The 24,618-nt window shown below is 33.5% G+C and overlaps 2 protein-coding genes across 4 annotated transcripts in view; one reads left to right on the top strand and one right to left on the bottom strand.

Annotated features, from left to right (window-relative positions):
* The first annotated feature begins 792 nt into the window (after positions 1 to 792).
* Positions 793 to 16,791, top strand: LOC126818489 (solute carrier family 22 member 15). 2 transcript variants are annotated; one of them, XM_050545949.2, is made up of 10 exons: positions 793 to 1,068; positions 5,393 to 5,771; positions 6,307 to 6,537; positions 9,457 to 9,653; positions 10,288 to 10,542; positions 10,981 to 11,115; positions 11,499 to 11,584; positions 12,032 to 12,152; positions 13,094 to 13,166; positions 13,471 to 16,791. In XM_050545949.2, exons 2-10 carry the CDS (start codon positions 5,409 to 5,411, stop codon positions 13,642 to 13,644), a joined length of 1,635 nt encoding a protein of 544 aa, XP_050401906.1. In that variant the 5' UTR covers positions 793 to 1,068; positions 5,393 to 5,408; the 3' UTR covers positions 13,645 to 16,791. The 2 variants fall into 2 exon arrangements, with proteins under 2 accessions (XP_050401906.1, XP_055956386.1); XM_056100411.1 differs by lacking the exons at positions 793 to 1,068; positions 5,393 to 5,771 and having other exon boundaries at positions 6,523 to 6,537; positions 9,457 to 9,507; positions 13,471 to 16,789.
* Positions 16,792 to 18,679: 1,888 nt separating this feature from the next.
* The window catches only part of LOC126818494 (uncharacterized), a 19,653-nt gene continuing 13,714 nt past the window's right edge, over positions 18,680 to 24,618 (bottom strand). For both annotated transcript variants that reach the window (XM_056100412.1, XM_050545958.2), the window contains exons 6-12: positions 24,149 to 24,213; positions 23,648 to 23,734; positions 21,981 to 22,141; positions 20,538 to 20,721; positions 20,005 to 20,147; positions 19,525 to 19,687; positions 18,680 to 18,960 (exon numbers count right to left, since the gene is read on the bottom strand). In XM_056100412.1, coding sequence (XP_055956387.1) covers positions 18,892 to 18,960; positions 19,525 to 19,687; positions 20,005 to 20,147; positions 20,538 to 20,721; positions 21,981 to 22,141; positions 23,648 to 23,734; positions 24,149 to 24,213 — 872 coding nt within the window. In that variant the 3' untranslated portion in view covers positions 18,680 to 18,891. The remainder of the gene's footprint in view (positions 18,961 to 19,524; positions 19,688 to 20,004; positions 20,148 to 20,537; positions 20,722 to 21,980; positions 22,142 to 23,647; positions 23,735 to 24,148; positions 24,214 to 24,618) is intronic.

Raw genomic sequence — 24,618 nt, 5'->3', positions numbered from 1 at the left:
TTTTTTTCTTTTATTTAATAAAGTTACCATTATGTTTAAGCTGGTTTTAATGTTACAAGAATTTCATGTTCGTTTTACATTGAATAGTAGCCTAATAATAACAAATTTCTGTTATAGCTGGTTTTATATAGAAGCTATACAGGCGTAGGCCTACAATCATAATTAACTGGCACTCAGATCATTTTTATAATTGTTATTCTTATGAGGGGAGCTGCAGAAGATGGCTCACTAACCTGGAGGTCCTGTGTTTGATCCCACTTCTAGCCAAGAAAGCTTATCAGGATTTTCTGGCGAGGTTCTCCCTTGTCAGTGGTGCAGGACGGAGGGCCTGGCAAGGGACAAGGTATAGTCATTTGGATGGGACACAAAACCCAGGTTCTGTGTAGAACTACACATTGACATGCACGTAAAAGAACCCTTGACAGTTGGAATTCTAAATAAGAGTAGGCCAATGACAGTGTCCTGACTCCTATATAATATATTCTATACCTATATATATCATGGACGTTTATGATTATTTTAACTCATGGCAACAATCCTTATGAGGTACAATTTGAACTCGGGTACGGGTGGTGCATCTATGGTCTGATTGCAAGCACGTCCCATGTATTTATGTCACATTTCATATTTTCAGAGATAAAAATCGGTATATAAATATATCTGCTAGTCTGGTACAATGTATTGGGTGTGGTCTAGGGGAAGCAACTCTATTTCACAAAACCAATTTTTTAAGGGCATTTGGGGTAGAATAATTGTTAGGTTTAATTTACCGACTTTTTCAATGCCTTTGTTAACTTGACGTTAAAGTTATGTGAGTGGTGTATACTCACTATAGTCTACACATTTAAGTTTATTCACTGCAAAGCTAAAGATCAACTGTTAGTGACATACGCTGTTTGTCAAAAATGTGTTTTAAAACGGCCCGTTGCGTAAGATAATTGTCGCTTACATCAACATGCATCAAAATATTATATTTGCCCTTTTCCAGGCAACGTGCAGGACACGAGTGTAGTGATGTAATGATGAAAGTCAAGCCAAACAGCGTATCTTTACTATAGGATGATTTTGGTATGTCACATCGTCCGTTCAGAGACAGTTCAGAGACCGTTCCTAACGGAACTAAGAATTGTTAACTTGTGACTTGATTTTGTTGTTTATTAACATTATTGCTTACGAATACGATGTGGCCAGTCAACTCAGTACAGTTCAAGTTGCCGAGTTGGTGTGCCGTGAGTCCGCTCCCTCTTCATTATCCCAGTCGGTGCAGAACAGTAGGCATACCGGTACATAGTAAGGCTTTAAATGATTTAGCCCAGACCTATACTGCCAGCGTCAAGGGTAATTCTTTTATGTGCAACGTGTGTACCTAGGGCCTCGGTTTTTTTACCCATCCGAACCACTAGACGCTGTTAAGTATCAAGTAGGACATTAAAATGTCTTGCCCACAGGTTTGTCTTGTGGGTTTGTTTTTAATGTGGTACTTTTTTCCTGCACTTACTATTATTGTTCTTGTCTTAAAATCCATGAATTGGAAGCAGCATATAAGTGCAAGTGGTAACCACTTACATGTAACGTATCACCTATTCAACCTAACTATAACCTCTTCTTAATTCTGTCTCAATATCATGAATATTCACTTAAACATACATTATGCAAGAGCTAAATCTGTGTATTGCAGGTCTTTCTTTAGGCCTGAAATGTTATCTAAATTATTAATTAGACATTAATTAATCTATCCAGACCATAATCAATTCTAGATGACATCGCTAGCCCGCGATCTTTAGTGGATTATGAGCCGATTTGCTGCATAACTTTCCTTCACAATTTAACGATTAAATGGATAATCGAGACTATGTTGTTTATTGTACTGACTTTAGTAATGATGATTGAGGCTAGGCGGAAATTTCAATTGCTTAGTTCTCGGTTCATAGTGGATCAATTTGAATGAAATTTTCAGCAAATTGCCTTTACATTATCTAGTTTTTAACTATTATAGTGAGAATTAACTGCCAACTCGTTATCGAATCTCCCATAATGTATCTTTAAACTCTTTTCTTCAATTTTTTTGTTCAGTTCTATACTTCAAAAGGGTAAAAAGAAGTTCCTTGCAAAAAATTAAAGGACAAAAAGTAACGACAACAAATTTAGTTGATATTTGGTGGTATGGTACCAAAAACAGTAGGCTGTAGGCCAAGGTTGAATCGAAGTATATTTGTATGGTAAAGCTGTGTTAAAATTGAGTGTTTGTTTTTGAGCAGTATGTAGCGTTGGAAAATATCAGATTTGTCGTTCAATTTAGCTTAAAGTTGTTTTTTATTCTTTTGTATAATACAGGCAATATTTTTAAAGATGGATTTCTAAAAGTTATTCATCCAAAAACTTCCATTTCCATTCAGTAAAATAATTAATTTACATTTTAGCATGGATTAAGCTGTGAAAAATTAGATATTGTCTGAAAAATGCAAATTGCAATCAGCTGCTCTAATATCTCCAGGAAGACAGGATAATAGGATGAAAATGAAAACCTGGCAATTATGCAATAAAAAAGAAATGAAATTAACTCAGTTGTTCACTCTTAACTTTCATTTGATTGGCCTACCCTTTTTCTTTTTTTGAACTATAGATATAACTAAAATCAAAATCATATTGATAGAAAATAACCTGTAAAACCCTGTGTCATGGTTGCAATTTGGTATAGCATGTGATATCTCCAAGTTCATGTTTATATTATATTAATGATTTGTGAATAGGTGACAGAGTAAACTTCTAGCCTATACATGTACATTCAGTTATATTTAGCATGTTTAATTTTTATGCAGTTTAACTAAAATTGACCTAGTTTAGTAAGGGCTATACTTTATACCGGAAAACTACCGGCAAACACTGGAAAACTCCTGGAAAACACCATGTTATACTGAATACCGGAAAACACCAGAAAAACACTAAATACCGGAAAACACGCTAAATACTGGAAAACACCCTAAATAGGTAACCCAGAGAAGGGCTATACTATAAACCGGAAACTAACCCTAACCCTTACTCTAATATTTGTGAGTCTATAGTAGTCATAGAAATCTGATCTGTATAGAAATGAAATGAAATGGGGTTTAATGTCATACTTTTCTGCACCAAACAGGCCAATGGCATAGTGCTATGATGGGTGCCCCAAGCTGAAAACAAGTCGAACAAAGAAATGGACTGAATTCCTCCGTTTTTCTAGATTTCATTTCCAGAGTAAATCTCATAAACCATTCTAGGTATCTTTATGAAACTGTGATTCGTGAACACACATCAACAGTACTTATGCCTTTTGCCAATTAGATGTTCCTCAGATATGATAATTTTTGTTTTTCCAACCAAAACCAATTTGATTTAGTTGCAAAGCATATCTCATTAACTGTTCAAAATACATTATTCAACTGTGTTGTCATGGAAACAAAATTTAGTTAGTTTTTGGTAGACAAATATTAATTCTGGAACATATCTCATAAAACATTGTACACTTATCAAACTATTCTCAGTTGAATAATTTAATGTTTAGTATGTAATTATTTTTCTGCAGCACATATCTCAGAAACCATTTAAAATATCTACCTGGAACATGCTGGAATTTTGTTTCAAACTTGCATCATTCATACTACTAGAACTGTTTTCAATCTTTTGAAAGTGTAAATCTAAAAAACTGGTGGTAGTAGTTTGTACTTACGTTCATTATAAGCTTGTATCATAATTGTGAAACACGGTGTTGGTATATTTTTAACTGACTTCAATCTACCGGTTTTACGGCATGGTTTCCCTGTGTCAGTGGTGCAGGATGGAGGGCCTAACAAGGACAACTGTCTAGTCATTCAAATGGGATGAAAAGCCGAGGTCCCGTGTACAATCGGGGCAGAATAGTAGGACGTTAAACCCCATTTCATTTTAATCTACTGTATGTCAACTATAACCTGGTATCATAATTGGGATTGGAGCCACGGTGGCTCAGTGAGTAGATATTGAATTGCTAACCTGAAGGTCTTGTGTGCAATCCTTGTGTTGACCAAGGCAGTTTATCATGATTTTCTGGCGGTTTTATCCCCTTAACAACGTATAGTCGTTTAGATGGGACAAATAAATGAGGTCTTATGTACACTTAGTGTGCACGTAAAAGAAACCGTGACAGTTGGAATTCAAAATAAGGGTAGGCCATAGTGCCGCTGTCTGGACAAAATTTCACTCATAGCACACTGTATGTTGTTAGCCCAGTCAGTGCAGAACAGTAGGACGTTAAACCCCATTTCATATTTGTCCCCCGCCTTTCGAAGAAAGCAGGGGACTATTAAAATGGGTTCGTCCGTCTGTCTGTCCGTCTGTCTGTCCGTCACACTTTTTGGGACACAATAACTCTCCTAATTGAGCTAGAATGTTCAAACTTGGTGTAGGTGTTTATTATGTGAATGCCTTGATGGAGTTCGAAGATGAGCATTTTCCGCTTAGGGTAAGCAGAGATAAGCAATTTGATTGGTTGATGCTTTGGGACACGATAACTCTCTTCCTAATTGGGCTAGAATGTTCAAACTTGGTGTATGTGTTGATTAGGTCAATGCCTTGATGGAGTTCGAAGATGAGCATTTTCCGCTTAGGGTAAGCAGAGATAAGCAATTTGATTGGTTGATGCTTTGGGACACGATAACTTTTAATTGAGCTAGAATGTTCAAACTTGGTGTATGTGTTTATTAGGTCAATGCCTTGTTTATTTTGATTCTATCTGATAGAGAGTGATGAAACTTAATGTATACTTAATAATCAGTTTGATTGCTGGATACTTTTGAAAAAGATAAACATGCAATTAATTAATATATGTCATCTATTTATTTCGGGATTTCAGCGGGGGACATCAGCCTCACTGTTGGCTTGTTCATAATTGGTATGCGTAATGCTATTGGCTATGCATCTTATAACATGTACAATAGTATTTGGTTGTATTTTACCAATAACACAGAGATTGCCTGTACCTTCCAAAACATGTACAAGAGCATAGAATGTTAATGACTGAGTTTTCTTGTTATTTCTGTGTGTAGGTTCTGTTACCAAAATGTTACGGGGGTTGGGTGGCCGAATGATTAGCATGTGCGCGCTGTATCATACGTTCTGTCATTGAGTCAACTGGCGTGGTTTGATTCACCGGTTTTACGTGACAAGGAGTAGGGTCGCCTGTCCAACCTCATGGGTTTTCTCCGGGACCAGGTCCTCCGGTTTCCCCCAACTGCTAACGACCACTATGCACAAGCGAATGATTGAAATAAAATTGAACCGTGTGTTAGTCCCGAAATGACCTAGTTTGTGTCGAGTGGACGTTAAACCTCATTTTCTCTCTCTCTCCAAATTGTTACAGATTTTGTTTTTCTTTCAGCTGAATGATTTAAAAAATGGATGTAGATACAAAACTGGAAAGTCTTGGAAAATGTGGATGTTACCAAGCGCTGTTGTTTGTCAGCCTGAGTTTGATTTATTTACGTGGAGCCTGGCATGTTTTTGTACCAGTTTTTATCGCTGCTGACCCAGGCCATACCTGTAATCTGCCGCCAAAAACATCTGGAAATATCAACAACAGTTTTATAATTCCTTATTCTAATAATTCTGGTTTATTTGATAATGCCTCAGATTCCTACTTGGCAAGGGCATCAGCTTGTTCTGTGACCTACTATTCGGATACAGGAGATAATATGTCTAGGACATGTGATCATGGATGGAAGTATGGTGATCAATTTGATTCAACAATTGTTACACAAGTAAGTTTTTTCTTATAATTAGGGACCTTTTCGCATCGGTACGAAAACCAACACCAAAACGAACATATGTTCGTTTACGTTTTCGTTTTCGTACCCTCTAACTAGCGGTTTCGCAATCCGACGTACGATAATAACTAGATGGCGTTAATTTCCACTCCATGAACTTCTCTGTCAAGACAAAGTTTTCAATCGATTTTTCGGCAGATGTACAACAAATCAAGCAGAAATGACCTGATTATTGTCGAGTGCATGTTAAACCCCACAACTATTTCTCCCCACATTTTCGAAGAAGAAAATTTATAAATATTTTTTGACATTATGTGAAGGAAAGTTATGCAGTAAATCGACTCAAAATCCACTAGAGATCGCAGGCTAGCGATGCCATCTCGAGTTGGTTATGGTCTGGATAGGTTAATTAATGCCTAATTAATAATTTAGATAACATTTCAGGCCTAAAGAAAGACCTGCAATAGGCAGATTTAGCTCTTGCATTATGTATGTTTAAGCTTATATGCTGGTTTGATTTTATTTGCAGTTTAACTTAGTTTGTGATGATGATTATAAGGCTGAATTATCTACAACAATTTATATGATAGGAACTGCTATAGGAGCTGTTAGTCTCACCTACTTCTCGGATAGATTTGGAAGAAAGAAACTTCTAATTGTATGTTTGATACTGCAAGGTGCAATAGGTGTTGGAGTTGCCTTTGTTCAGAGCTATATTATTTTTACAATTTTACGTTTCTTTATAGGATTATTAAACATGGTAAGTTAATTAATAGTATTGACATAACAACTGCATATATATATATATATTCTTCTCTTACACTCAGCTTAGTCAATTTTAAAGGTATATTGTTCTTAAAGACCACGTAAGATCAAAAATCTAAATTGCATGTATGTATAGCCCATGGTTACTATATCAACTTTACGGCAAGTTCACACCAATCTGATTAAAATTAAGTCCGCTGTTAACGTTTAAGTATCCGACACGCCAAAATGCTTTTCATTTTTTCAATTACGACCTTAATCCGGTTGATTGGCTGGTGACGTCACAGGCACTACACATAGGATATACATTATCTATACAATATCTCACTGTATGTACAATATAGCACTATCAATACACACGGCAACTGGACAAGCGTCTATTGACGGTCCAATTACCACGTGACTGGCCTAATCATAATCACCGAATTATCGTCTTTCATTGGTATAGATTAGACATTTGTGATTGGAATATTTTAGAGTGAATTTAAAATGCTGTATCATGCCGTAGATCAATTTAAGCTGCCTTTGTTTAAATAGGCCACGTGTCAAATGAAGATGACTCAAGAAATTAGCGCATTTACCGGTAATTTGGATAACCCCGTAATACTTGATATCCCAAACTTAAGTACAGAAATACAAATGGTGCCAGTCATTTGTCGATATATTTATTATTAGCTATATATAATAATAATAACCATTTCTATACATAAAGAACAACTACAGTGAATATGGAATTTTCCGATGACTATGCATAACATGTACAATAGATCACACTCATTTCTCTGCCAATCAACGCTTGGTATCTTATTACCATGTACCGCTCCATGTACTACGGGTGTAGTAAATGAGGTTAAACTTCGCTGCGAAAATTGCATGGGATCATTCGTGGAGTTCCTGGTGCCGTTTGGTGAGTGATTAAACTGTCAATGTTGTTGTTGTTTATTACAAATTTAACGTCCAATACAAAATGCATGATATTATGGACAGGTTGATTTAATTAAGTTATTTACTTAAATAAAAAATAGAAGTTAGGTAAAAACACTAAATAATAAAAAGTTCTTGTATATCTAAACGTCATTTTAAAACAGATTTAAAATAATTAAAAGTTCTCACTTTGTCATAATGAAAGTTAAAATAGGAGATGCAATTGTAAAATACTTTTATTATAAAGAAGATAACCGATGTTAGACATTATAACCTAATCGTATCAAAAACGTTAATCCATCCATCACTTAAATGTTGTTTAAACGCCAATCAACAAATAATACGAGGCTACTTGATTACAAAAACACCGTTGAGCAATAATTATTGGGTCTATAGTAATTTTAAACAACTTATTAGTAAAACTTAATTATTTTATACAATTAATGTGTGTGTGTATGATTCTACCATTAGTTCGTTCGAGAGGTATTACGCACACGTTCCACTTTGAGTGATGTCTTTGATCTGGCCGGCGTAAAGAAAGATAATTACCTAATCAACATTCTTAATCCCACTGACACTCACTGTTAACACCAACTTGAAATTAATTTATGACCCATGCCTGTATAACTTTTATAGTCGGATTGATTAATTAATGACAGATATTAACGACACTACACTTTATGTAGAAAAGCGAAGTGCTCGCAGTAAAAACCACATCGCTGGACCCGTATATTATTTACATATTAAAAGTGTTCGTCCAATAAGTTCCATATTGTAAAAAATTAATTAAGAGTTCAAGACTTCAAAGTTTAAAAGTTGTAGGCACTCTAAATTAGATCTTAAATTAAAATGAATTACAAAACAAATTATTTACGTAGTCAATTGTTTTATTTAATTAGGGGGATTAAGAAATCCTTCAGGCGTTAAAGAATACACACGCCGGCTGTATATAGGTAATTAAGGAATAAACATTCCGAATATGCATTCGGTCACTGTGACGTCACTGGCGTCTGAGGGGATTAAGAGTGTTTTCGATAATTGGCAAAGCCGTTTTTACGGAAGGTCTATTTCTACGACTTTGAGTGAAGATAACAGAATTAATTTCAACCAGATTGGCGTGAACTTGCCGTAAAGTGGATATAGTAACCATTGGCTACACATATCTTGAAGTTTCCGGGACCATCTTATGTGCACTTTAATATTAGCTTGCCAGGTGATTCTCTCTCCTGCATGCTCTCTTATGCTCACTGCAATAAGACTTCATCCCATGTTTTTTTAAGTGTACACAAGATGGTCCCAATCCAACTTTTGTTAGAAATTAGTCAAGAACAGAACTCATAGATTGAGTACCAAAGCATAATTGGTACTTAATCAGAAATCAAGTCAGAGGTAGTAATTCATTGTCGATAGGGACCTAAGTTGAAAGAGTTTAAAGCAATAATTCTTAAGTTACCATTGGAAATGTCAAGAAAAATAACTGCAATTATTCCTGAAAATCTTTCAAAAATTGAACTTTTTCGAGTGAATACAAATATTATAATGTGTGTTTATTAACAATCATATCAGTCAAGTAATATAACAATGTTTACCCCAATGTTAACTATTCCTGAAATTTAATGAAATTCTGAGAACTGTATAAAGAGTGTGTGTATAATAATGTACATTGATGTTCAACAGTCGTATCAGTCAGGGGCAATAATGCCAGAATTACTTACGCAAAAATGCATCTTATACTAACTATTCCTGAAAATTTATCATAGAGTGAGTACCAATAAGGTGTTGTGCATTTATCAACAATTGTATCATGACATTATTTCTGAACTCATTTTATGAATTACCACCAGAATCGATAGCGAGTGATTATTACAAGAATTTGTGGATGATAAAATGGATGGGGCAGTGACAATGTTGTGTTGTGATTAGTTGTTGTAATTGAATTAAAGAAATAATCTTCTTCATGATTCAAAGTCAAGATGTTTGTATTTTTCAGGGTATTGGTCTGACAGCATTTGTTATGATAACAGAAGCTTACCCAGCATCAGTAAGAACAATTCCTTCTGTCGCAGTTCAAGTATTTTGGGCAATTGGAATAATGTTTCTAGCCTTATTTGGTTATTTAGTTAGGAATTGGTCTTATTTAGAGATTCTGATTTCCGTACCCAATTTTTTGATAGTCTTGTATATTTTGTAAGTTTTTAGTCGGTGATATGTTTAAAATAACCTCTTTGATTTGGGTCAAAAATAAAATAGTGGATTTTGTTGATTTTGTGGAATGAGACAATCTGTCTTCACTGAAAATTGTATTTGTATTGCCAATATTAGGATATAACCCATTTTGTGTTCCACTACCAAGATAGTTGCCAAAAATGAAATTAAAATCAGTAAATAAGCTGACTTTCACTTAAATGTATAGAGCTAATTGAAATTGACACATTAAAACAACCCAATTCAATACTTTATTTGTAGGTAAATCAAAGAGGTTTAGCCCTGTTAACGTGCCATATTGCAAGGTTTTATTGTAGCATGTTTAAAACTGATCCCCTTTTGATTATCGTATACTTTTGCAATAATAAATTTCTAAGAACATTTAAGAATGGCCAAAATTATAGTAAATTTGACATTAACATCTTTTAAAAGAATGGTTTACATGTTGAAAGAATTATGGAAATATTAATAGTACTGCAGTAAATGTTTCCCAAGACACTCTTAAGCTTTTAAACAAAATAATTCTTGTGAGACAGGCTTTTAATAATTCTATAAATAAGTAAGACATTTTGTCCTATTTTCATAATTTAGTTTTCTACACAATTTATTCTTGTAGTTTTATACCGGAATCTATACCATGGTTGATGGCTACTAATAACCATCAACAGGCTAATGCTGTTATAGACTGGGCCATGAAAATTAATAAAATAACTCATCAGAAACATTTGCACCGGAACCCTTTTAAAGAGATAGTTCAAATGATTCCTGAGGAGGAAGAGGAGAAGGGGGATGAAAGTGTAATAAAGTCTATTTTACGGTTGTTTCGTACCAAAAAAATACGATTATACACCATAGTTATAATATATTTATAGTAAGTATAAAGTGAAATTGATAACAGCTTACCTGTTTTGAATATGGGTGTTTTGAAAACGCCAACCTGCGTTTTCGGTCATTTACAATAATTGGATGGAGGGCTTGCTTTTCATAGGACAATATATTGAATTAGGCATTTTGACTATGCATTCTCAAGGAATAAAATAATGTTTTAACATCTTTCTTTTCTGAAATGCAGAGAGGGTTACACAATGCAATATGCTAGGAACCCCAACATACTCTTATTGTAATTTCCAACTGTGCTACCAATGGTATATATGCGACCTTGGTTTTGGTAACGTCCAAAGGACTAGGTGCTACTGTGTGCCAGGCCCTCCATCCTGCAGCACTGATAATGTCATGTAAAATTCTTCCAGTACATCGGAATTGGTACCTTACCAGAATGGTCTTAATTGTTTTGTTTTTTATATTTTAGCATCGTCAACAGTCTAGTTTATATGGGTATATCATTTAGTATGCCATCTTTACATGGTAATATTTATCTGAATCTATTCCTCAGTGGACTTGTAGAAATCCCAGCACAAATAATCTGTATGTTTGTTATAACCAGGTAAACATGTTACCATACTCTGATTTCACATTAATTTTTTCCTTGTACCCCTCATTTAATATGGATGAATATGGTTGTCACCTTTGTCCAGACACAATTCTGCAATTTTGTAAATGCTATACAAGTCAAGAGTTCTTCAAAGGTTGTTTCTTGATGAAAGTGTTTAAAACATGTTGGGATTATTCATTTGAGCCAAAGGAGGAACCCTATCAAAATTCAGAATTCAGATTTATTCCTCTGTATATGTTCCAGTTTCATGAAATCTATGAATTTGATACAGGTCTTATATAGGTGAATTGAATAACAGAATTGTAGTTTATAAGTGACAACATAATTAGATTATACACACATTTTAAACAATGTTTTTTTTACCTTGAATGTAGAATTGGAAGGAGAATACCTCTAATGGCATTTTTGTTATTATGTGGTATTTCAACTATTGGTGGTGCAGTCTGTCCAGTCTCAACAGGTATACAATATACATGTATAGTTTTAATTTGGAGATAACGCACAGTGGTATTTATATTAATGTCAAGATATAATGAATTTTAAGCAAGTGTCATATTAAAACTGATTACTATGTAAACACCACTTTATAATTTAAACATTGTGTATATATATACACTGATTAGGTTATAACACTAGATATTCAGGAGGGAATATGTTGCTCATAACCTCAGTGGGAGAAGGTCCTCTCCCCCCCCCCCCCCCTCCAAAAAACCCAAAAACAAAAACAAAACAAACAACAAAACATCTCAATATATTCGATTGAACACTGGCTTCTTAAAGATTTGATAATCATTTAATTTTTTTTGTGGGTTTTTGGCCTAATGTAGTGTTTAATTTACGGCCATAAAATTCCTTTATCTGTTCCAGACAGTTATGTTATAAACCACCCGTTTTTTTTTTTCTCTAGATAATGGTACAAGTCTAATATGGTTAAAGATAACATTTTTTATGATCAGTAAATTTGCTATAACTGGATCCTATTCAACTGTATATCTTTATTCAGCTGAAATATTTCCTACTGTTGTCAGGTAAGAATAAGTAGCATTGTTTGAGATATATAAAGTCTTGTGATATATAAAGATAATGATGATAATCAATTATCTTCTATACAGCTATTTTATGTCCAAAAGTCATTTGTAAGTGATTTAATAAAAGTTCATAGTGTTCCAACACAGATATTTAATAAAAGGATAAGTTTACAGTGTTGTCTTAAAACCAGTGAATGTTCCATTTTTCATGGAAGATGATCCCAGGTGTTCACACAGTGAACTGGTAGTGAATGTTTTCCCATAGAGTTTTTTACATTTTATAACACACAGTAATTATGTTCATTCTATAGATCATGGAAGGCTGGGTTTAGACTATCTACAGACATAATTGTGTTCTTTCATGTACATAGAGGGGGGTTGGGTGGCTGAATAGTTTAAAGTGTGCGCTAGCTCAAAAGGTCTGCCAAAGAGATAGGTGGCTTGGTTTTGATTCACAGCTTGTACGTGACAAGGTCCAACCTCGTGGGTTTTCTCCCACACCTTACAACCCCTACGTGCAAGTGAATTATTGAAATAAAATTGAACCATGTGTTATTGCTGAAATGACATAGTTGTGTGTGGAGTGGGTTAAACCCCATTGCTCTCTGTCTCTCTCTCATGTACATAAGGGCATCTCTCTCTCTCTCTCTCTCTCTCTCATGTACATAAGGGCAGAGTCAAAAATGAGCTTATCCTAGCTTCCATAGGTAACCAATGTACAGAACTAATAAGATGTTGGTTATTGTTGATAGTGACAATCTATCGTCAAACACTGGTTCAGCAATTAATTTCCATCTATATAAGTCACAGTTTACCCTTTGCAGTGTACATAAGAAAGATTGGATATATTTTTGATGGCAAAGTCTTACTATTCTAAACATGGTTTTGAAAAAATGAGATAGTTTCTTGAAACTTGATTTAATGTTTTTGTATATTTACAGAAATTTGGCCATGGGGATTGCATCTGGCTTCGAGAATCTTGGTTCAATTTGTGCTCCATTTATAATGTATGCTGTAAGTATAGAAATTTTACCTTGATAAATATTCTCTGACCTTACAAGACTATATAGGAAATGATATAAAATGGGGTTTAACATCCGACGTGTCTGCACCAACTGGACTAGTGGAAACGGCTTATGTCTTGCTGTGTGCTATAACAAAAAGTTTGCTTGGACAGCAGCTTGTCTGCCTACTTTTCTTGAATTCCAACCGTCATGGATTCTTTTACGTCTATGGCGCATGCCAACAAACATAGGTGTACCTCAGTTTTTCGCGCCATCTGAACGTCTTTTTATCTTTAATTTCTCTCCATTTTCAGTCTAAAAGGATACCAATACTTCCAGTGGTGATATTTTCCAGTGCTTCGATCATTGGTTGTTTTTTGATAATGCTTCTTCCAGAGACAAATAATCAGCCATTACCTCAAACTGTGTCTGAAACTTATAAACCTAGATTTAAAGATAGAAATAGTCAAATGAGTACAGAATTGTAGCAGATTCTGATTGCATTATAAAGGTCTGAACATACCAAGGAATATTTGTCGACAATCTCATCAACACATTATTTGGGTCGTTTTGAGACTAAGATGGTTCATTTATTTTCTGTGGTCGTGTGTGACATTACATTCTAGGTAGGTGTATTTGACCGGGACAGCAGCTTTACCGTCTACTTTTCATGAAATTTCAACCATCAAGGGTTCTTTTACAAGTATGCCAATGTCTGCCCCACAATTGCTACCTCAAGTAAGAACTGGGTTTGAAAAATCCTTAAATTTGTTTGTAGCCCATGCTCGGATCAATTTTGAACCAAGCACATTCTGATTTAAGAGTCCAGTGCACTGACCGTGTGACCATCGTAGTCTCCCTTCATTGCGTTATTTATTAAAACATTCACCCATTACAATGTTTAGTTTATACAAAACAAAACAGAGTGGCCTAATGTCACTCCTATAGTTTGTTGGTAATGGATTATTTGCCTGTAGTGTAGATATATCCTTCAATAATGTTAACATTTAGAACCAACGAAGTGTTTATATTGGGAAAATCAAAATCTCTAGACTTTACTTAAAGTAAGAGCTGGGCATACAGTCCTTAATCCTGGTAATAATAGGGTTTATGTTTCTACATGTATCTGATATTATAACGGTGAGAAATCCTCTTTTAGTTTTATACTCAAAAACAATCCAAACTTGATTTCATATTCAAAGTGTTTTTACGACTATATAAAGCTTTATGTTTATGTTGCATTTATTTATTTCAAAACCTGTACTTAATGAGAGTAAAACAAAAAGCAAGAATAAAGAATATTATTTATAGTGAATAAATGAAATATATATATAAAAAAAGAAAGCATGATAAAGTGCTAAAATATCTGACTGAATGGTGTGATCAATAGTATTAAATGAAATTTAAAATTAAATAGAGTACCAACATTTATTTTTTTAGAAAGCTTATGGTATACTAGTTACTATAAGACTGAAAATATTCCATGACATATTTATATATCTAGGTATTTTTTTTTTAACAGATGTTTATTTTTTTATTATTAGATGTTTGTTATTATTTCTTTAGAGATTATTATTTACTAATTATGACATATTTATTGCTGTGGTTGTATGTATATGAGAGGTTATTTGTATACAAAAGATTGTATAAGAGGGGTTATTTTTATACCAGAGATTGTATATAATTAAAAGGTTGTTTGTTAATGTCAGAGAATGTAATAACATGCATGTTGTATTGACTGCCAGTAAATGCTAAAGTTTAAAATCATCACTGCATGTCTTTTCTAAATAGACATTTTACCTATCCTTTACATATTTTTATACGTCCACATGGAAATGTGGTCGTATATTGCCGTCGCCCCCGTCCGTCCGTCGTACACAATTTCACTCTACATACTACATTTATCAACCGATTGTTTTGAAATTGATATATGTTGTTTGCATTAGTGAGATGAAGAAGCCAATTTAATTTATGGCCCTTGTTTCACTTTGTTGCACCTTGTGAACGCTCTAACGACAAAAGTTATCAACCGATCTGTATGAAATTTATATGCATCATTTAAATTAGTAAAACAAAGAAGCCTATTGAATTTCAGCAATTTCCATTAATTACATCTAGAGTTATGGCCCTTGTTTCACTTTGTTGAATCTTGTGAAACGCTCTAATGACAAAAGTTATCAACCGTTCTGTATGAAATTGATATGCATCATTTATATTAGTGAAATGAAGAAGCCTATTGAATTTCAGCAATTTCCGTTAATTTCTTCTGGAGTTATGGCCCTTGTTTCACTTTTTTTGCACCTTGTGAACGCTCTTAACGACAAAAGTTATCAAACTATCTGTATGAAATGTATATGCATCATTTAAATTAGTAAAACAAAGAAGCCTATTGAATTTCAGCAATTTCCGTTAATTACTTCTAGAGTTATGGCCCTTGTTTTATTTTGTTGAATCTTGTGAACGCTCTAATGACAACAGTTATCATCCGATCTGTTTGAAATTGATATGCATCATTTAAATTAGTGAAATGAAGAAGCCTATTGAATTTCAGCAATTTCCGTTAATTACACCTGGAGTTATGGCCCTTGTTTCACTTTGTTATACCTTGTAAATGCTCTAACGACAAAAGTTATTATCCGATCTGTATGAAATTTATACGTATCATATAAATTAGTAAAACGGACAAGCCTATTGAATTTCAGTTATCACCTAAATTAGTGAAATGAAGACGAACAAGCCTATTGAATGTCAGCAATTCCCTTCAATTACATCTAGAGTTATGGCCCTTGATTAACTTTGTTGAACTTTGTGACCTTTCGAACAACAAAAGTTATCATCCGATCTGTATGAAATTTATATGCATTATTTGAATTAGTAAAACGAAAAAAACCTGTCGAATTTGAACAATTTCTGTAGATTGCTTCCAGAGTTACGGCCCTTGTTTTAGTTTTTAGAACCTTGTGAACCTTCAAACAACGAAAATTATAATGTCATCTGTATTAAATTGTCTATTAAATTCCCCTAATTACCTACAAAAGAATAAATATGTGACAACCCTTGTTGACTGCTTGGACGATTTAGCTGCTGTGGGCGTATGTTTTGTTGCCTGGCAACCTGTCTTTGTGTTTTATTTCCAAATATAGGCTTTTTTATTGATTTGCCAAATCGATTTGAAATTGGTGGAGATGTCATGTGACAGTAAAGTCGATTTCAAAGTAACTTGGTGAGTTCGATTAGCTGTAAACAATTCTTGTGGCTGGACATAGATTAAAAAAAAAACAAAACATGTGATCACTTAATCAAATCGTCAAATCGCACCTAGAGTTGATTTGGCAATTTGTGGTAATAGCTTTGGAAATCGATGTCAATAAATTTGTTGATTTACGGTAATCAATTTGAATTAGATGGACGTTAAAGATGAAAATTTAATTGAATGCAAATCACTTTGGCTAATCAGTGGTTGATAAAAACGCCTTACATCATGGATAAATTTACAAATAAAAATATATTTTGTAGAATTGTGTGTTTTCAGAGACTCGTACGAAGTGGAAATTTGACTTAAAGGTCACCGGAAAAGCATCAATTTTTTTTTTAAATAATGCAAGTAATTATGTCAACATATCCTTTCCATAAGTATAATAGGAGCCTGAACGTCAATATTACCTGCAACAGGTAAATTTCAACATTAGTAATTTCCGCCGTTCTCCGTCGGTAGTCGGAACTTTCCGTCAATAAGCAATCCGTGACGTCATTTTAGTCCTTCTTCACATAGAAATATAGACTAGAATATGAGCAGAAGGACTAAAATGACGTCAAATTTACGGAAAGTTACGACTACCCACGGAGAATGGCGGAAATTGCTGACGTTGAAATTTACCTGTTGCAGGTAATATTGACATTCGGGTTCGTGTTATACTTATGGAAAGGATATGTTGACATAATTACTTGCATTATTTAAAAAATTTATGAACCTTTTCCGGTGACCTTTAATCTTCTAGATCAGCAACAGTTGAATTTATATTCTCATCTACCTCACTAGCTAATCCAATCAAATGTCTTGAAATTTATGTTCAGATAAAAATCTTCAAGAATTTCAATATTTTGCAAAGAGTCTAGTGACTAAAGTTTTCATCCGGCCTATGTGCAGATAAAGCCTATTAAATATCTGTTATCATCATTTGATCTTTATAATTTGGGTCATTGCAATCAACAAGTCTATCAAATTACAACAGTTTCCAATAATTACTTGTCGTGTTATTGCCTAATTATTGTCAATGATGCAGTGATTATCAGCATAAAGATTTTACTATTAATTTATCTCAAAACATTTATTGATCATACGTCCAACATTTATTGATCATTCGTTCAACCTCGTGGGTTTTCTCCGGGTCCTCCGGTTTCCTCCCTTTGCTAAAGACCCCTACGTGCAAGCGAATAATTGAAATAAAATTGAACCATGTTAGTCCCAAAATGACCTAGCTTGTGTCGAGTGGATGTTAAACCCCCTCTCTTTTATTGATCATTCGGACAACATAGCTCCAGAGGTCATATATTTCATTGCATGGCATTTGCAACCTATCTTATTAACAAGTGGGCATTACTTTATAGAATTTATAAGTTTTCTTAAGACATCAATTTGATTGATGAATTAAGGGTTTTTTTTTCTAACATGTATTCACATAATGTTATTACACAGCTTATGAAAACTAATTTTGCAGATGAAATAGTATATGGTGCTTTGAACTTACACAAAAATGCTTAGAAAGAGTTATTGTTAGTTAAGCATATTGTGTATTTGAGTGTATGATACTTATGTGTGAATTTATAACTGAATTGTCATAGTTTGTTTCAATAAACATATCGACTCTATGCTGTTGATTAGATTTACTGTATATTCAGACAAGCATAAAACTTATCCCTCATAACTTTTGTACATATTTGCATTAGACAGATGATGAAAGAACATATAATAGATTATTAAATGCATCCAGCTTTGTCTTTTCTTCAAATGGGTGTGTAGTTGTTCAGATAGGACAAAAAAAAACCCAAGGTCCCGTGTGCACGTAAAAGATCCCTTGACAGTTGGAATTTGATATAAGAGTAGGCTGTAGTGCCACTGTCCGGGCAAAATTTCCCTCATAGCACACTGTATGGCGTATGCCTGTCTTCATTAGCCCAGTTTGCAGCAGAACAGTAGTAAATTTCATTTCACTTCAGTTATTATCAGACACAAATTATCACATAATGGTTAACGTATACATTGTGTGATAATTTATGTCTGTAACAGGTGTCTTATGTCCAAGATTGCTACTGGTATACATTGTTCTATGCTATGTCCATATATTAACCCTTTTGAATTCTCAAATCAAATTTGATTGGGGGTTCCTTGTTCATATCTGTTCAAATTAAATTTGCAAGGATTTAGTTATAACAGGATCCTTTCTTGATTCTCCCTTGAACAAAATAAGCTGCTTCATAATTATACAGGTAAAAGTAATTAATGATTTTATATGGAATGAAGTTTAATATTTATTAGTCATAAGGTATGAAATATAGAAATAAGGATGGAAGGTTAATATCTATAACTCATATAGATAATGATAAGGTATGAAATATAGAAATCGTAAGGATAGAAGAAGGAAACACAATTTAAAAAGTTTGTATAAAAAATATGAAATACAGAAATTATAAGAAGGAAATATAATTTAGCACAGTCATTTATACAGAACAATCTTTTATGGTTTTCCAAATTTGTATTCAAGATATTTGACCCATTCCTCTAAAGTTTTACATTGTGTGTTCTCCTGAAATAGAAAAAAAAAATAACACTAAATTATTGAATGAAAATAAATCCATGTTAGATTATGTTAAATTATGAGTATTATATTGATCTCTCTATAATACAGAAAATTTGAGAAAATCAAAATGAAATGGGGTTCAACATCCTACTTTTCTGCACCAACTGGGAAAATGTCATGCAGTATGCTATGAGGTAAACGGACTGTGGCACTACGTCCTAATTTTAATTTGAATTCTAAATGTCTAACCTGGAGCCATGCTGGCTCAGTGAGTATGTCGTTTGCACACTTAGCAGCAGGTAACCATTTCAATCCCAGTTTTGTCCGAGAAAGTTGAGGTCAAGGAAAAGTGTTGATATTTTGGATAGCACGAAAAACCTGAGGTCCGGTGTATATCAATAACAGCAAGTTAAAGATAATTTCATTTCTACCTAATTAAATGACAAATTAATGACAAATGGTATAAGGTGTTCCAGAAAGAGAAAGCAGATCCTGTAATGTTCTTAACAGTTGTCACTACTTACAATTTTGTATAGAATGATAGTTTTTATTAGGAATACTATAATTTACCTGGAGTTGGTCGGCGTCTATTTTACTACCTTTAATATCAACAAGAGTTACTGTTCCTTCAACAGGATAGGTTGATGGTATGGATAATGTCAAAACAATACTACCACCTCGACCTGCCATGACACGTATTATACCTTCCTCTTGTATCCAATCTATAGCATAACTAAAATAATATCAAATTTAAAATACACCTAAATATTAGAATCTACTACTCACATTACTTGTACTACATCTGTATAAAACAAGGGTTAGAGTATGGGCTGGACAAATTCTAAATTTGCTCCTCAACCAATTCTTCAGTACAGTTTTTTTGACATGATACTATTATGTTATTTTGCTAGCATGATCACATGAAGAGGTTATTAACACCAATATTAGTTTTTAGATATGAGTTTACAAACTATAATCTGGTAAAAATGCAACTGGATAAAGAATGGGTTTTGTAGTTTATGGGACACCCCCATATCTACGTAGTAGTACCTGTTCTGTATTTTATTTATCTCTGATAGAAGTGGAACATGTGAGAACCATCTAGTCTTTAATTCATGTATCAGCTTCACCACATTATTATTATTAACAGCTTCTTCTAATATATCTTTTACATCTAATGACAGAATATTAACCTATATAAATATATATAAACAATTCATGAATAAGAAAACATAATATGGGGGAAGAGTCAGGGTGGGTGTGCAGTAACATCAACATCATACTACATGTCCTGGGTTCAGTAATTCACTTTCATAAAAAACACAAGACTTACAAACAATTTAATCAAACAATATTGTATGTATATGTTATTTTCTTTCAACATTTTGAAATGGGCCCAAGTAAAACCAAAAAATTAATGCTAGTAAGAAATTATTGCAAAAAAGGAATAATGATTGGGAAAGTGCACACTGCCCTTGTCATCAGTCAACTTTGTTTTAATTCACATAACTTTTCTGAAATGTACCGGTAACATAATTAAAGAAACATTGTCCAGTCATATGTAATCAACTATATAAACTAACCTCAGCATCTTTTAAGTAAGGTTTGTTGAATGATCCGAGTATAAAGGTTAGGGTAAGTAATAGTTTAGGTCTGTCCGAGTTTTGGTCATCCTGACTATCAAATTCTAATTGTAATTTATCATCATCAACAGATTTGACTTTAATACCTCCCAACTTTTCAAAAACTGTTATCATTGATTGGATCCTTAAAAGAAAAACAGAAAAAAAAACAAATATGGATTTAAAGACTGAATAAAACATTCCTTCCTAAGCTGCTAAAAAAAAAGTTAAAACACGAGAAAATGGGATCTTTAGTACTTTTTATAGGATTTTTGAAGGTAAACTGAACATAGAAACAATAACTTAAAGAGACCATCTCGATATTAACAGAGTTTCAGAAATAAAAGTCTGTGTTTGTATGAGATTTAAGCGCCAAAATAAAGATGAATAGTGTTTTACCTTGTCCGAAAATTGCAGCTCAAAATACTGACTCGTTTGGACGTGAACGTCAAACCGCTTATCCGTACATGAAACCCTTTTAAGGTTTCAAGTCAATTTTTTCGTTGGGTGACATGATAATCTATTACCATTCCTTTAGAGGTCAAAACAGAGTGTGATGTGTGTGCTGTACTTAATAACGAACAGTAAATTTCACCTACACATTATTTTCATAAAATAAAAGTCTGGTTTTATCCAGACACCGTAAATAAAGCTTGGGACACCGGTCTCCATTTCCAGATGAAGACTGACTGTTTTAAGTTGTTTGAAAACGTATCACGTATATTAAGTTAGTTGCTCGGCTTCAAGGTAGAGGTTTTTAAGGGCTTTTCACGCAGAATTAAGCAGTTTTATTCTCCAAAATATAATTGAGATTGGCCCTTTATATTCCAATCATTTCCATAAAGTCTCAATAAAACATTGTGTGATTTTATAAACTGATCAACAAATCATTTCCAAAATTCTAGACATGGATGACTCAATGAGTCATAATGACATTACAACATGAATATGTAGGCTCTGAATGGCCATGAATAACAATAATGATTGACTGAGAGCAAATTCCTTTTTGTGCAAGAGATAAAATGTTTGCTTTTTAGTTTCTTACATGTTCACACATGGGAGAGAGAGAGAGAGAGAAATGGGGTTTAATGTCCACTCGACACAAACTAGATCATTTCGGGACTAACATATGGTTTAATTTTATTTACACAATTCGCTTGCGCGTAGGGGTCTTTAGCAGTGGGAGGAAACCAGAGGACCCGGAGAAAACCCACGAGGCTGGACAGGCGACCCTATTCCTTGTCACGTACAACCGGGGATTCGAAACCACGCCAGTCGACTCAATGACAGACTTTATGATACAGCGCACGCACGCTAACCATTCAGCCATTCAACCCCCCTCCACACATGGGTAATGTTCACATCAAAAACTACAGCTAATCTCAAGAAGATATTGTAACAAACCTTTCTAACTGTAAAGTGTGAGTAGGTTCTGTTGATTGATCATCTAAACTGGCTATAATTTCCATTCTCTCTTTAACTCTATTAATGGCCAGCTCTAAATGTTTTATATGCAACTGATTCTTATCTATAGATTCTTGACACTGTTCTATTACAGCCAAAGTCTAATATTAAAAATAAATACAATCTAATTAAAACGCAGATCCTATTTCGTTTCGTTTTTTATAGTTCAAAATTTCAATTTACTTGTCTCTACTACACTAGGATCTGGAAGAGTTGTATAATTGACATGTTCTGGATGATGTGAGGGATAAGCCAATGAAAAGGTCTGTTACGGCAAGCTTTAGGCGTGTGATGCACGGAACTGTGGGTAATACACTAGAAATATCAATGCTGATTGGTTAATCAAACGTATGACATCATAGGGTAAAAAAACGCTCGTACGACCTGATGCGACCTCCCAAAACAACTGGTCAGATCTTCATGCAGTGTAGGCCATCGAAAGTATAAAAAAATGAAATGAAATATAGATCTGTATTTTAATCAGATTGAAATAAATAACAAGTTAAAATACAATTTATTAAAGGCTCATACTGACCAATATGTTGATTTTTCATGATAACAAATAATGACATCCGAGGAACTATCCAAAATTATCAAATGAGAAATCTGTTTTACCCCAAAAATATTTGAATTGTGAAATAAATAAAGAAATCTACTGCATTATAAGACTTTAAATAGGCTTACTAAGTTTCAAATTTAAATTCTTTATTGTATTTGGGTTTCTATTTTTGGAAGCATGTAAATGAGTACCAGTAAACAAACATCAAGGATGTTAAACTGTATATGTTTTTGAAATTTATTTCTAAGTAAAATCAATGATGTGTGTCATGTTTAAGATGAAGTTAAATTTTGATATATTGTTTATGAAATAATATCCCTATTCATACAATATATTATACATATTCAATTAAAGATACTTTCCCACAAAAGTATTTATCAGGTGATTATTTCCAATAAAAGTATGGTAAATTTGGTATATATGGAAAGTAGAAACATCCAATCTTACTAGAAAAATACTGGATTCCCTGAAATACACCCATGGAGCGCATACAGGACAAAAATGTAAGGGTTTCCCAAAAGGGATGTCTGCTCGAGTGACGTCAAAGGTTGAATGCGAAGATTGTCTGATCTCTCAACGTTAGTGAGCGCTTGATGTATATGTTGATGAACTTTATGGTGAGCTTACACGCACAACAGTTTCTGTGATAAAAACCATGGAAAAAGTATAGGCAGTGTATAATCCGAGAATTTAATTAGGCTTCGATATTTATGATAAATAATCAGCGATTAAAGACAACATCATCTTGTATATGCAATGAATTTTCCTCTGGATTCGCACCCGTTGCTTGGTACCGAGTCAACCAAGTCGCGTGACACAAACATGATCTCTTTTAATAGATTTTTTATAACAGGGGTATTCCCTCGCAAACATAATGTTTTGTGAAGGATTTGAAGCAAAATTTTAATAGATTAATTAGTTTGAATATGTTTTAGTCCAAATATATCATCAAATCACCCAGTTTGTACGCGGGAAGGTATCTTTAACAGCGGCCCATTTTCAACAAGAATAGTATTACCGGTATATCTTAACATTTTAAATGTCTAACCTGATTTTCTGCAGCTTGTTGAATTTCTACTGTTTTATCAGACATAATTTCTTTTTGTTGGCCTCTCAATTCTTCTAAAATCTTTTTCTGAAAATAGATAATTCAAAATATATATAAATTGAGGATATGGGGTAAAATATGTTTTTATGTACAGCTGAAAAAAGGTAGTTGTTCTAACAAAAAAACAAAATTGTCCTTTTAGCACACTGAAGAAAAGATATTTTGTATTCTTTCAGAGTAAACAACAGCCCAGACAGATTCTCTTTGATTTGTCAGAGTACTTCATCAAATGTGTGCACAGCATGGGGTTTCTTTATTATTAACAAGATTCAATACCTAATTGTAGTGTTATCATTTAAAATATTCTTCTTCCTCTAAGATCAAATAAAAAAAAAGTTAACAATCTTTATTCATTTTTCCACTTGTAAAACTAGACAAACCATTTAAATTTTGTCAAGTCTAGAAATATGTAAATGGTATCATATTAAATTCTATTATTACCTTTGTCTCGAGTGATGTCATATTTTTCTGTAATTCTTTAATTCTTGATTTTAAAAGCACGTATGCTGAAAAGGGAAATTTTTGCAGGTAAAGTAATAGTACAAAGAAAGAGATTTAAGCTAAATTAAATGAAAATATAACAATTGATGTTTCCAATTAATTTCTCGAAATTCAAACTTTTGATCTTAATTTTCACCTTAATTACCTGAAATATGTTCAGAAATCTTACCTAACATTGATTTGAAATTAAACAGTCTATAAAGAATCTACACAATACTGATATATGGTGGTAGGTGATAAGTTGATTGAATTCTTAATCAACATGTAATAATTAGCTTTTTGTAATTGAACCAATTCCTTGTTTTATCGAACATCAAATGGCTGCAGTTGACTATAATCAACCGATAAGGATCTCTGGTTACCAGGAACTCGCTTATTACAAATAGTATATCTGTCTACAAGTCATCTGC

The sequence above is a fragment of the Patella vulgata genome, chromosome 4 (assembly GCF_932274485.2).
Source record: "Patella vulgata chromosome 4, xgPatVulg1.2, whole genome shotgun sequence".
In the NCBI taxonomy this organism is placed as follows: Eukaryota; Metazoa; Mollusca; class Gastropoda; family Patellidae; genus Patella; species Patella vulgata.
The sequence above is the reverse complement of the archived record's forward strand: the minus strand, read 5'-3'. Positions and strand labels throughout refer to the sequence as shown.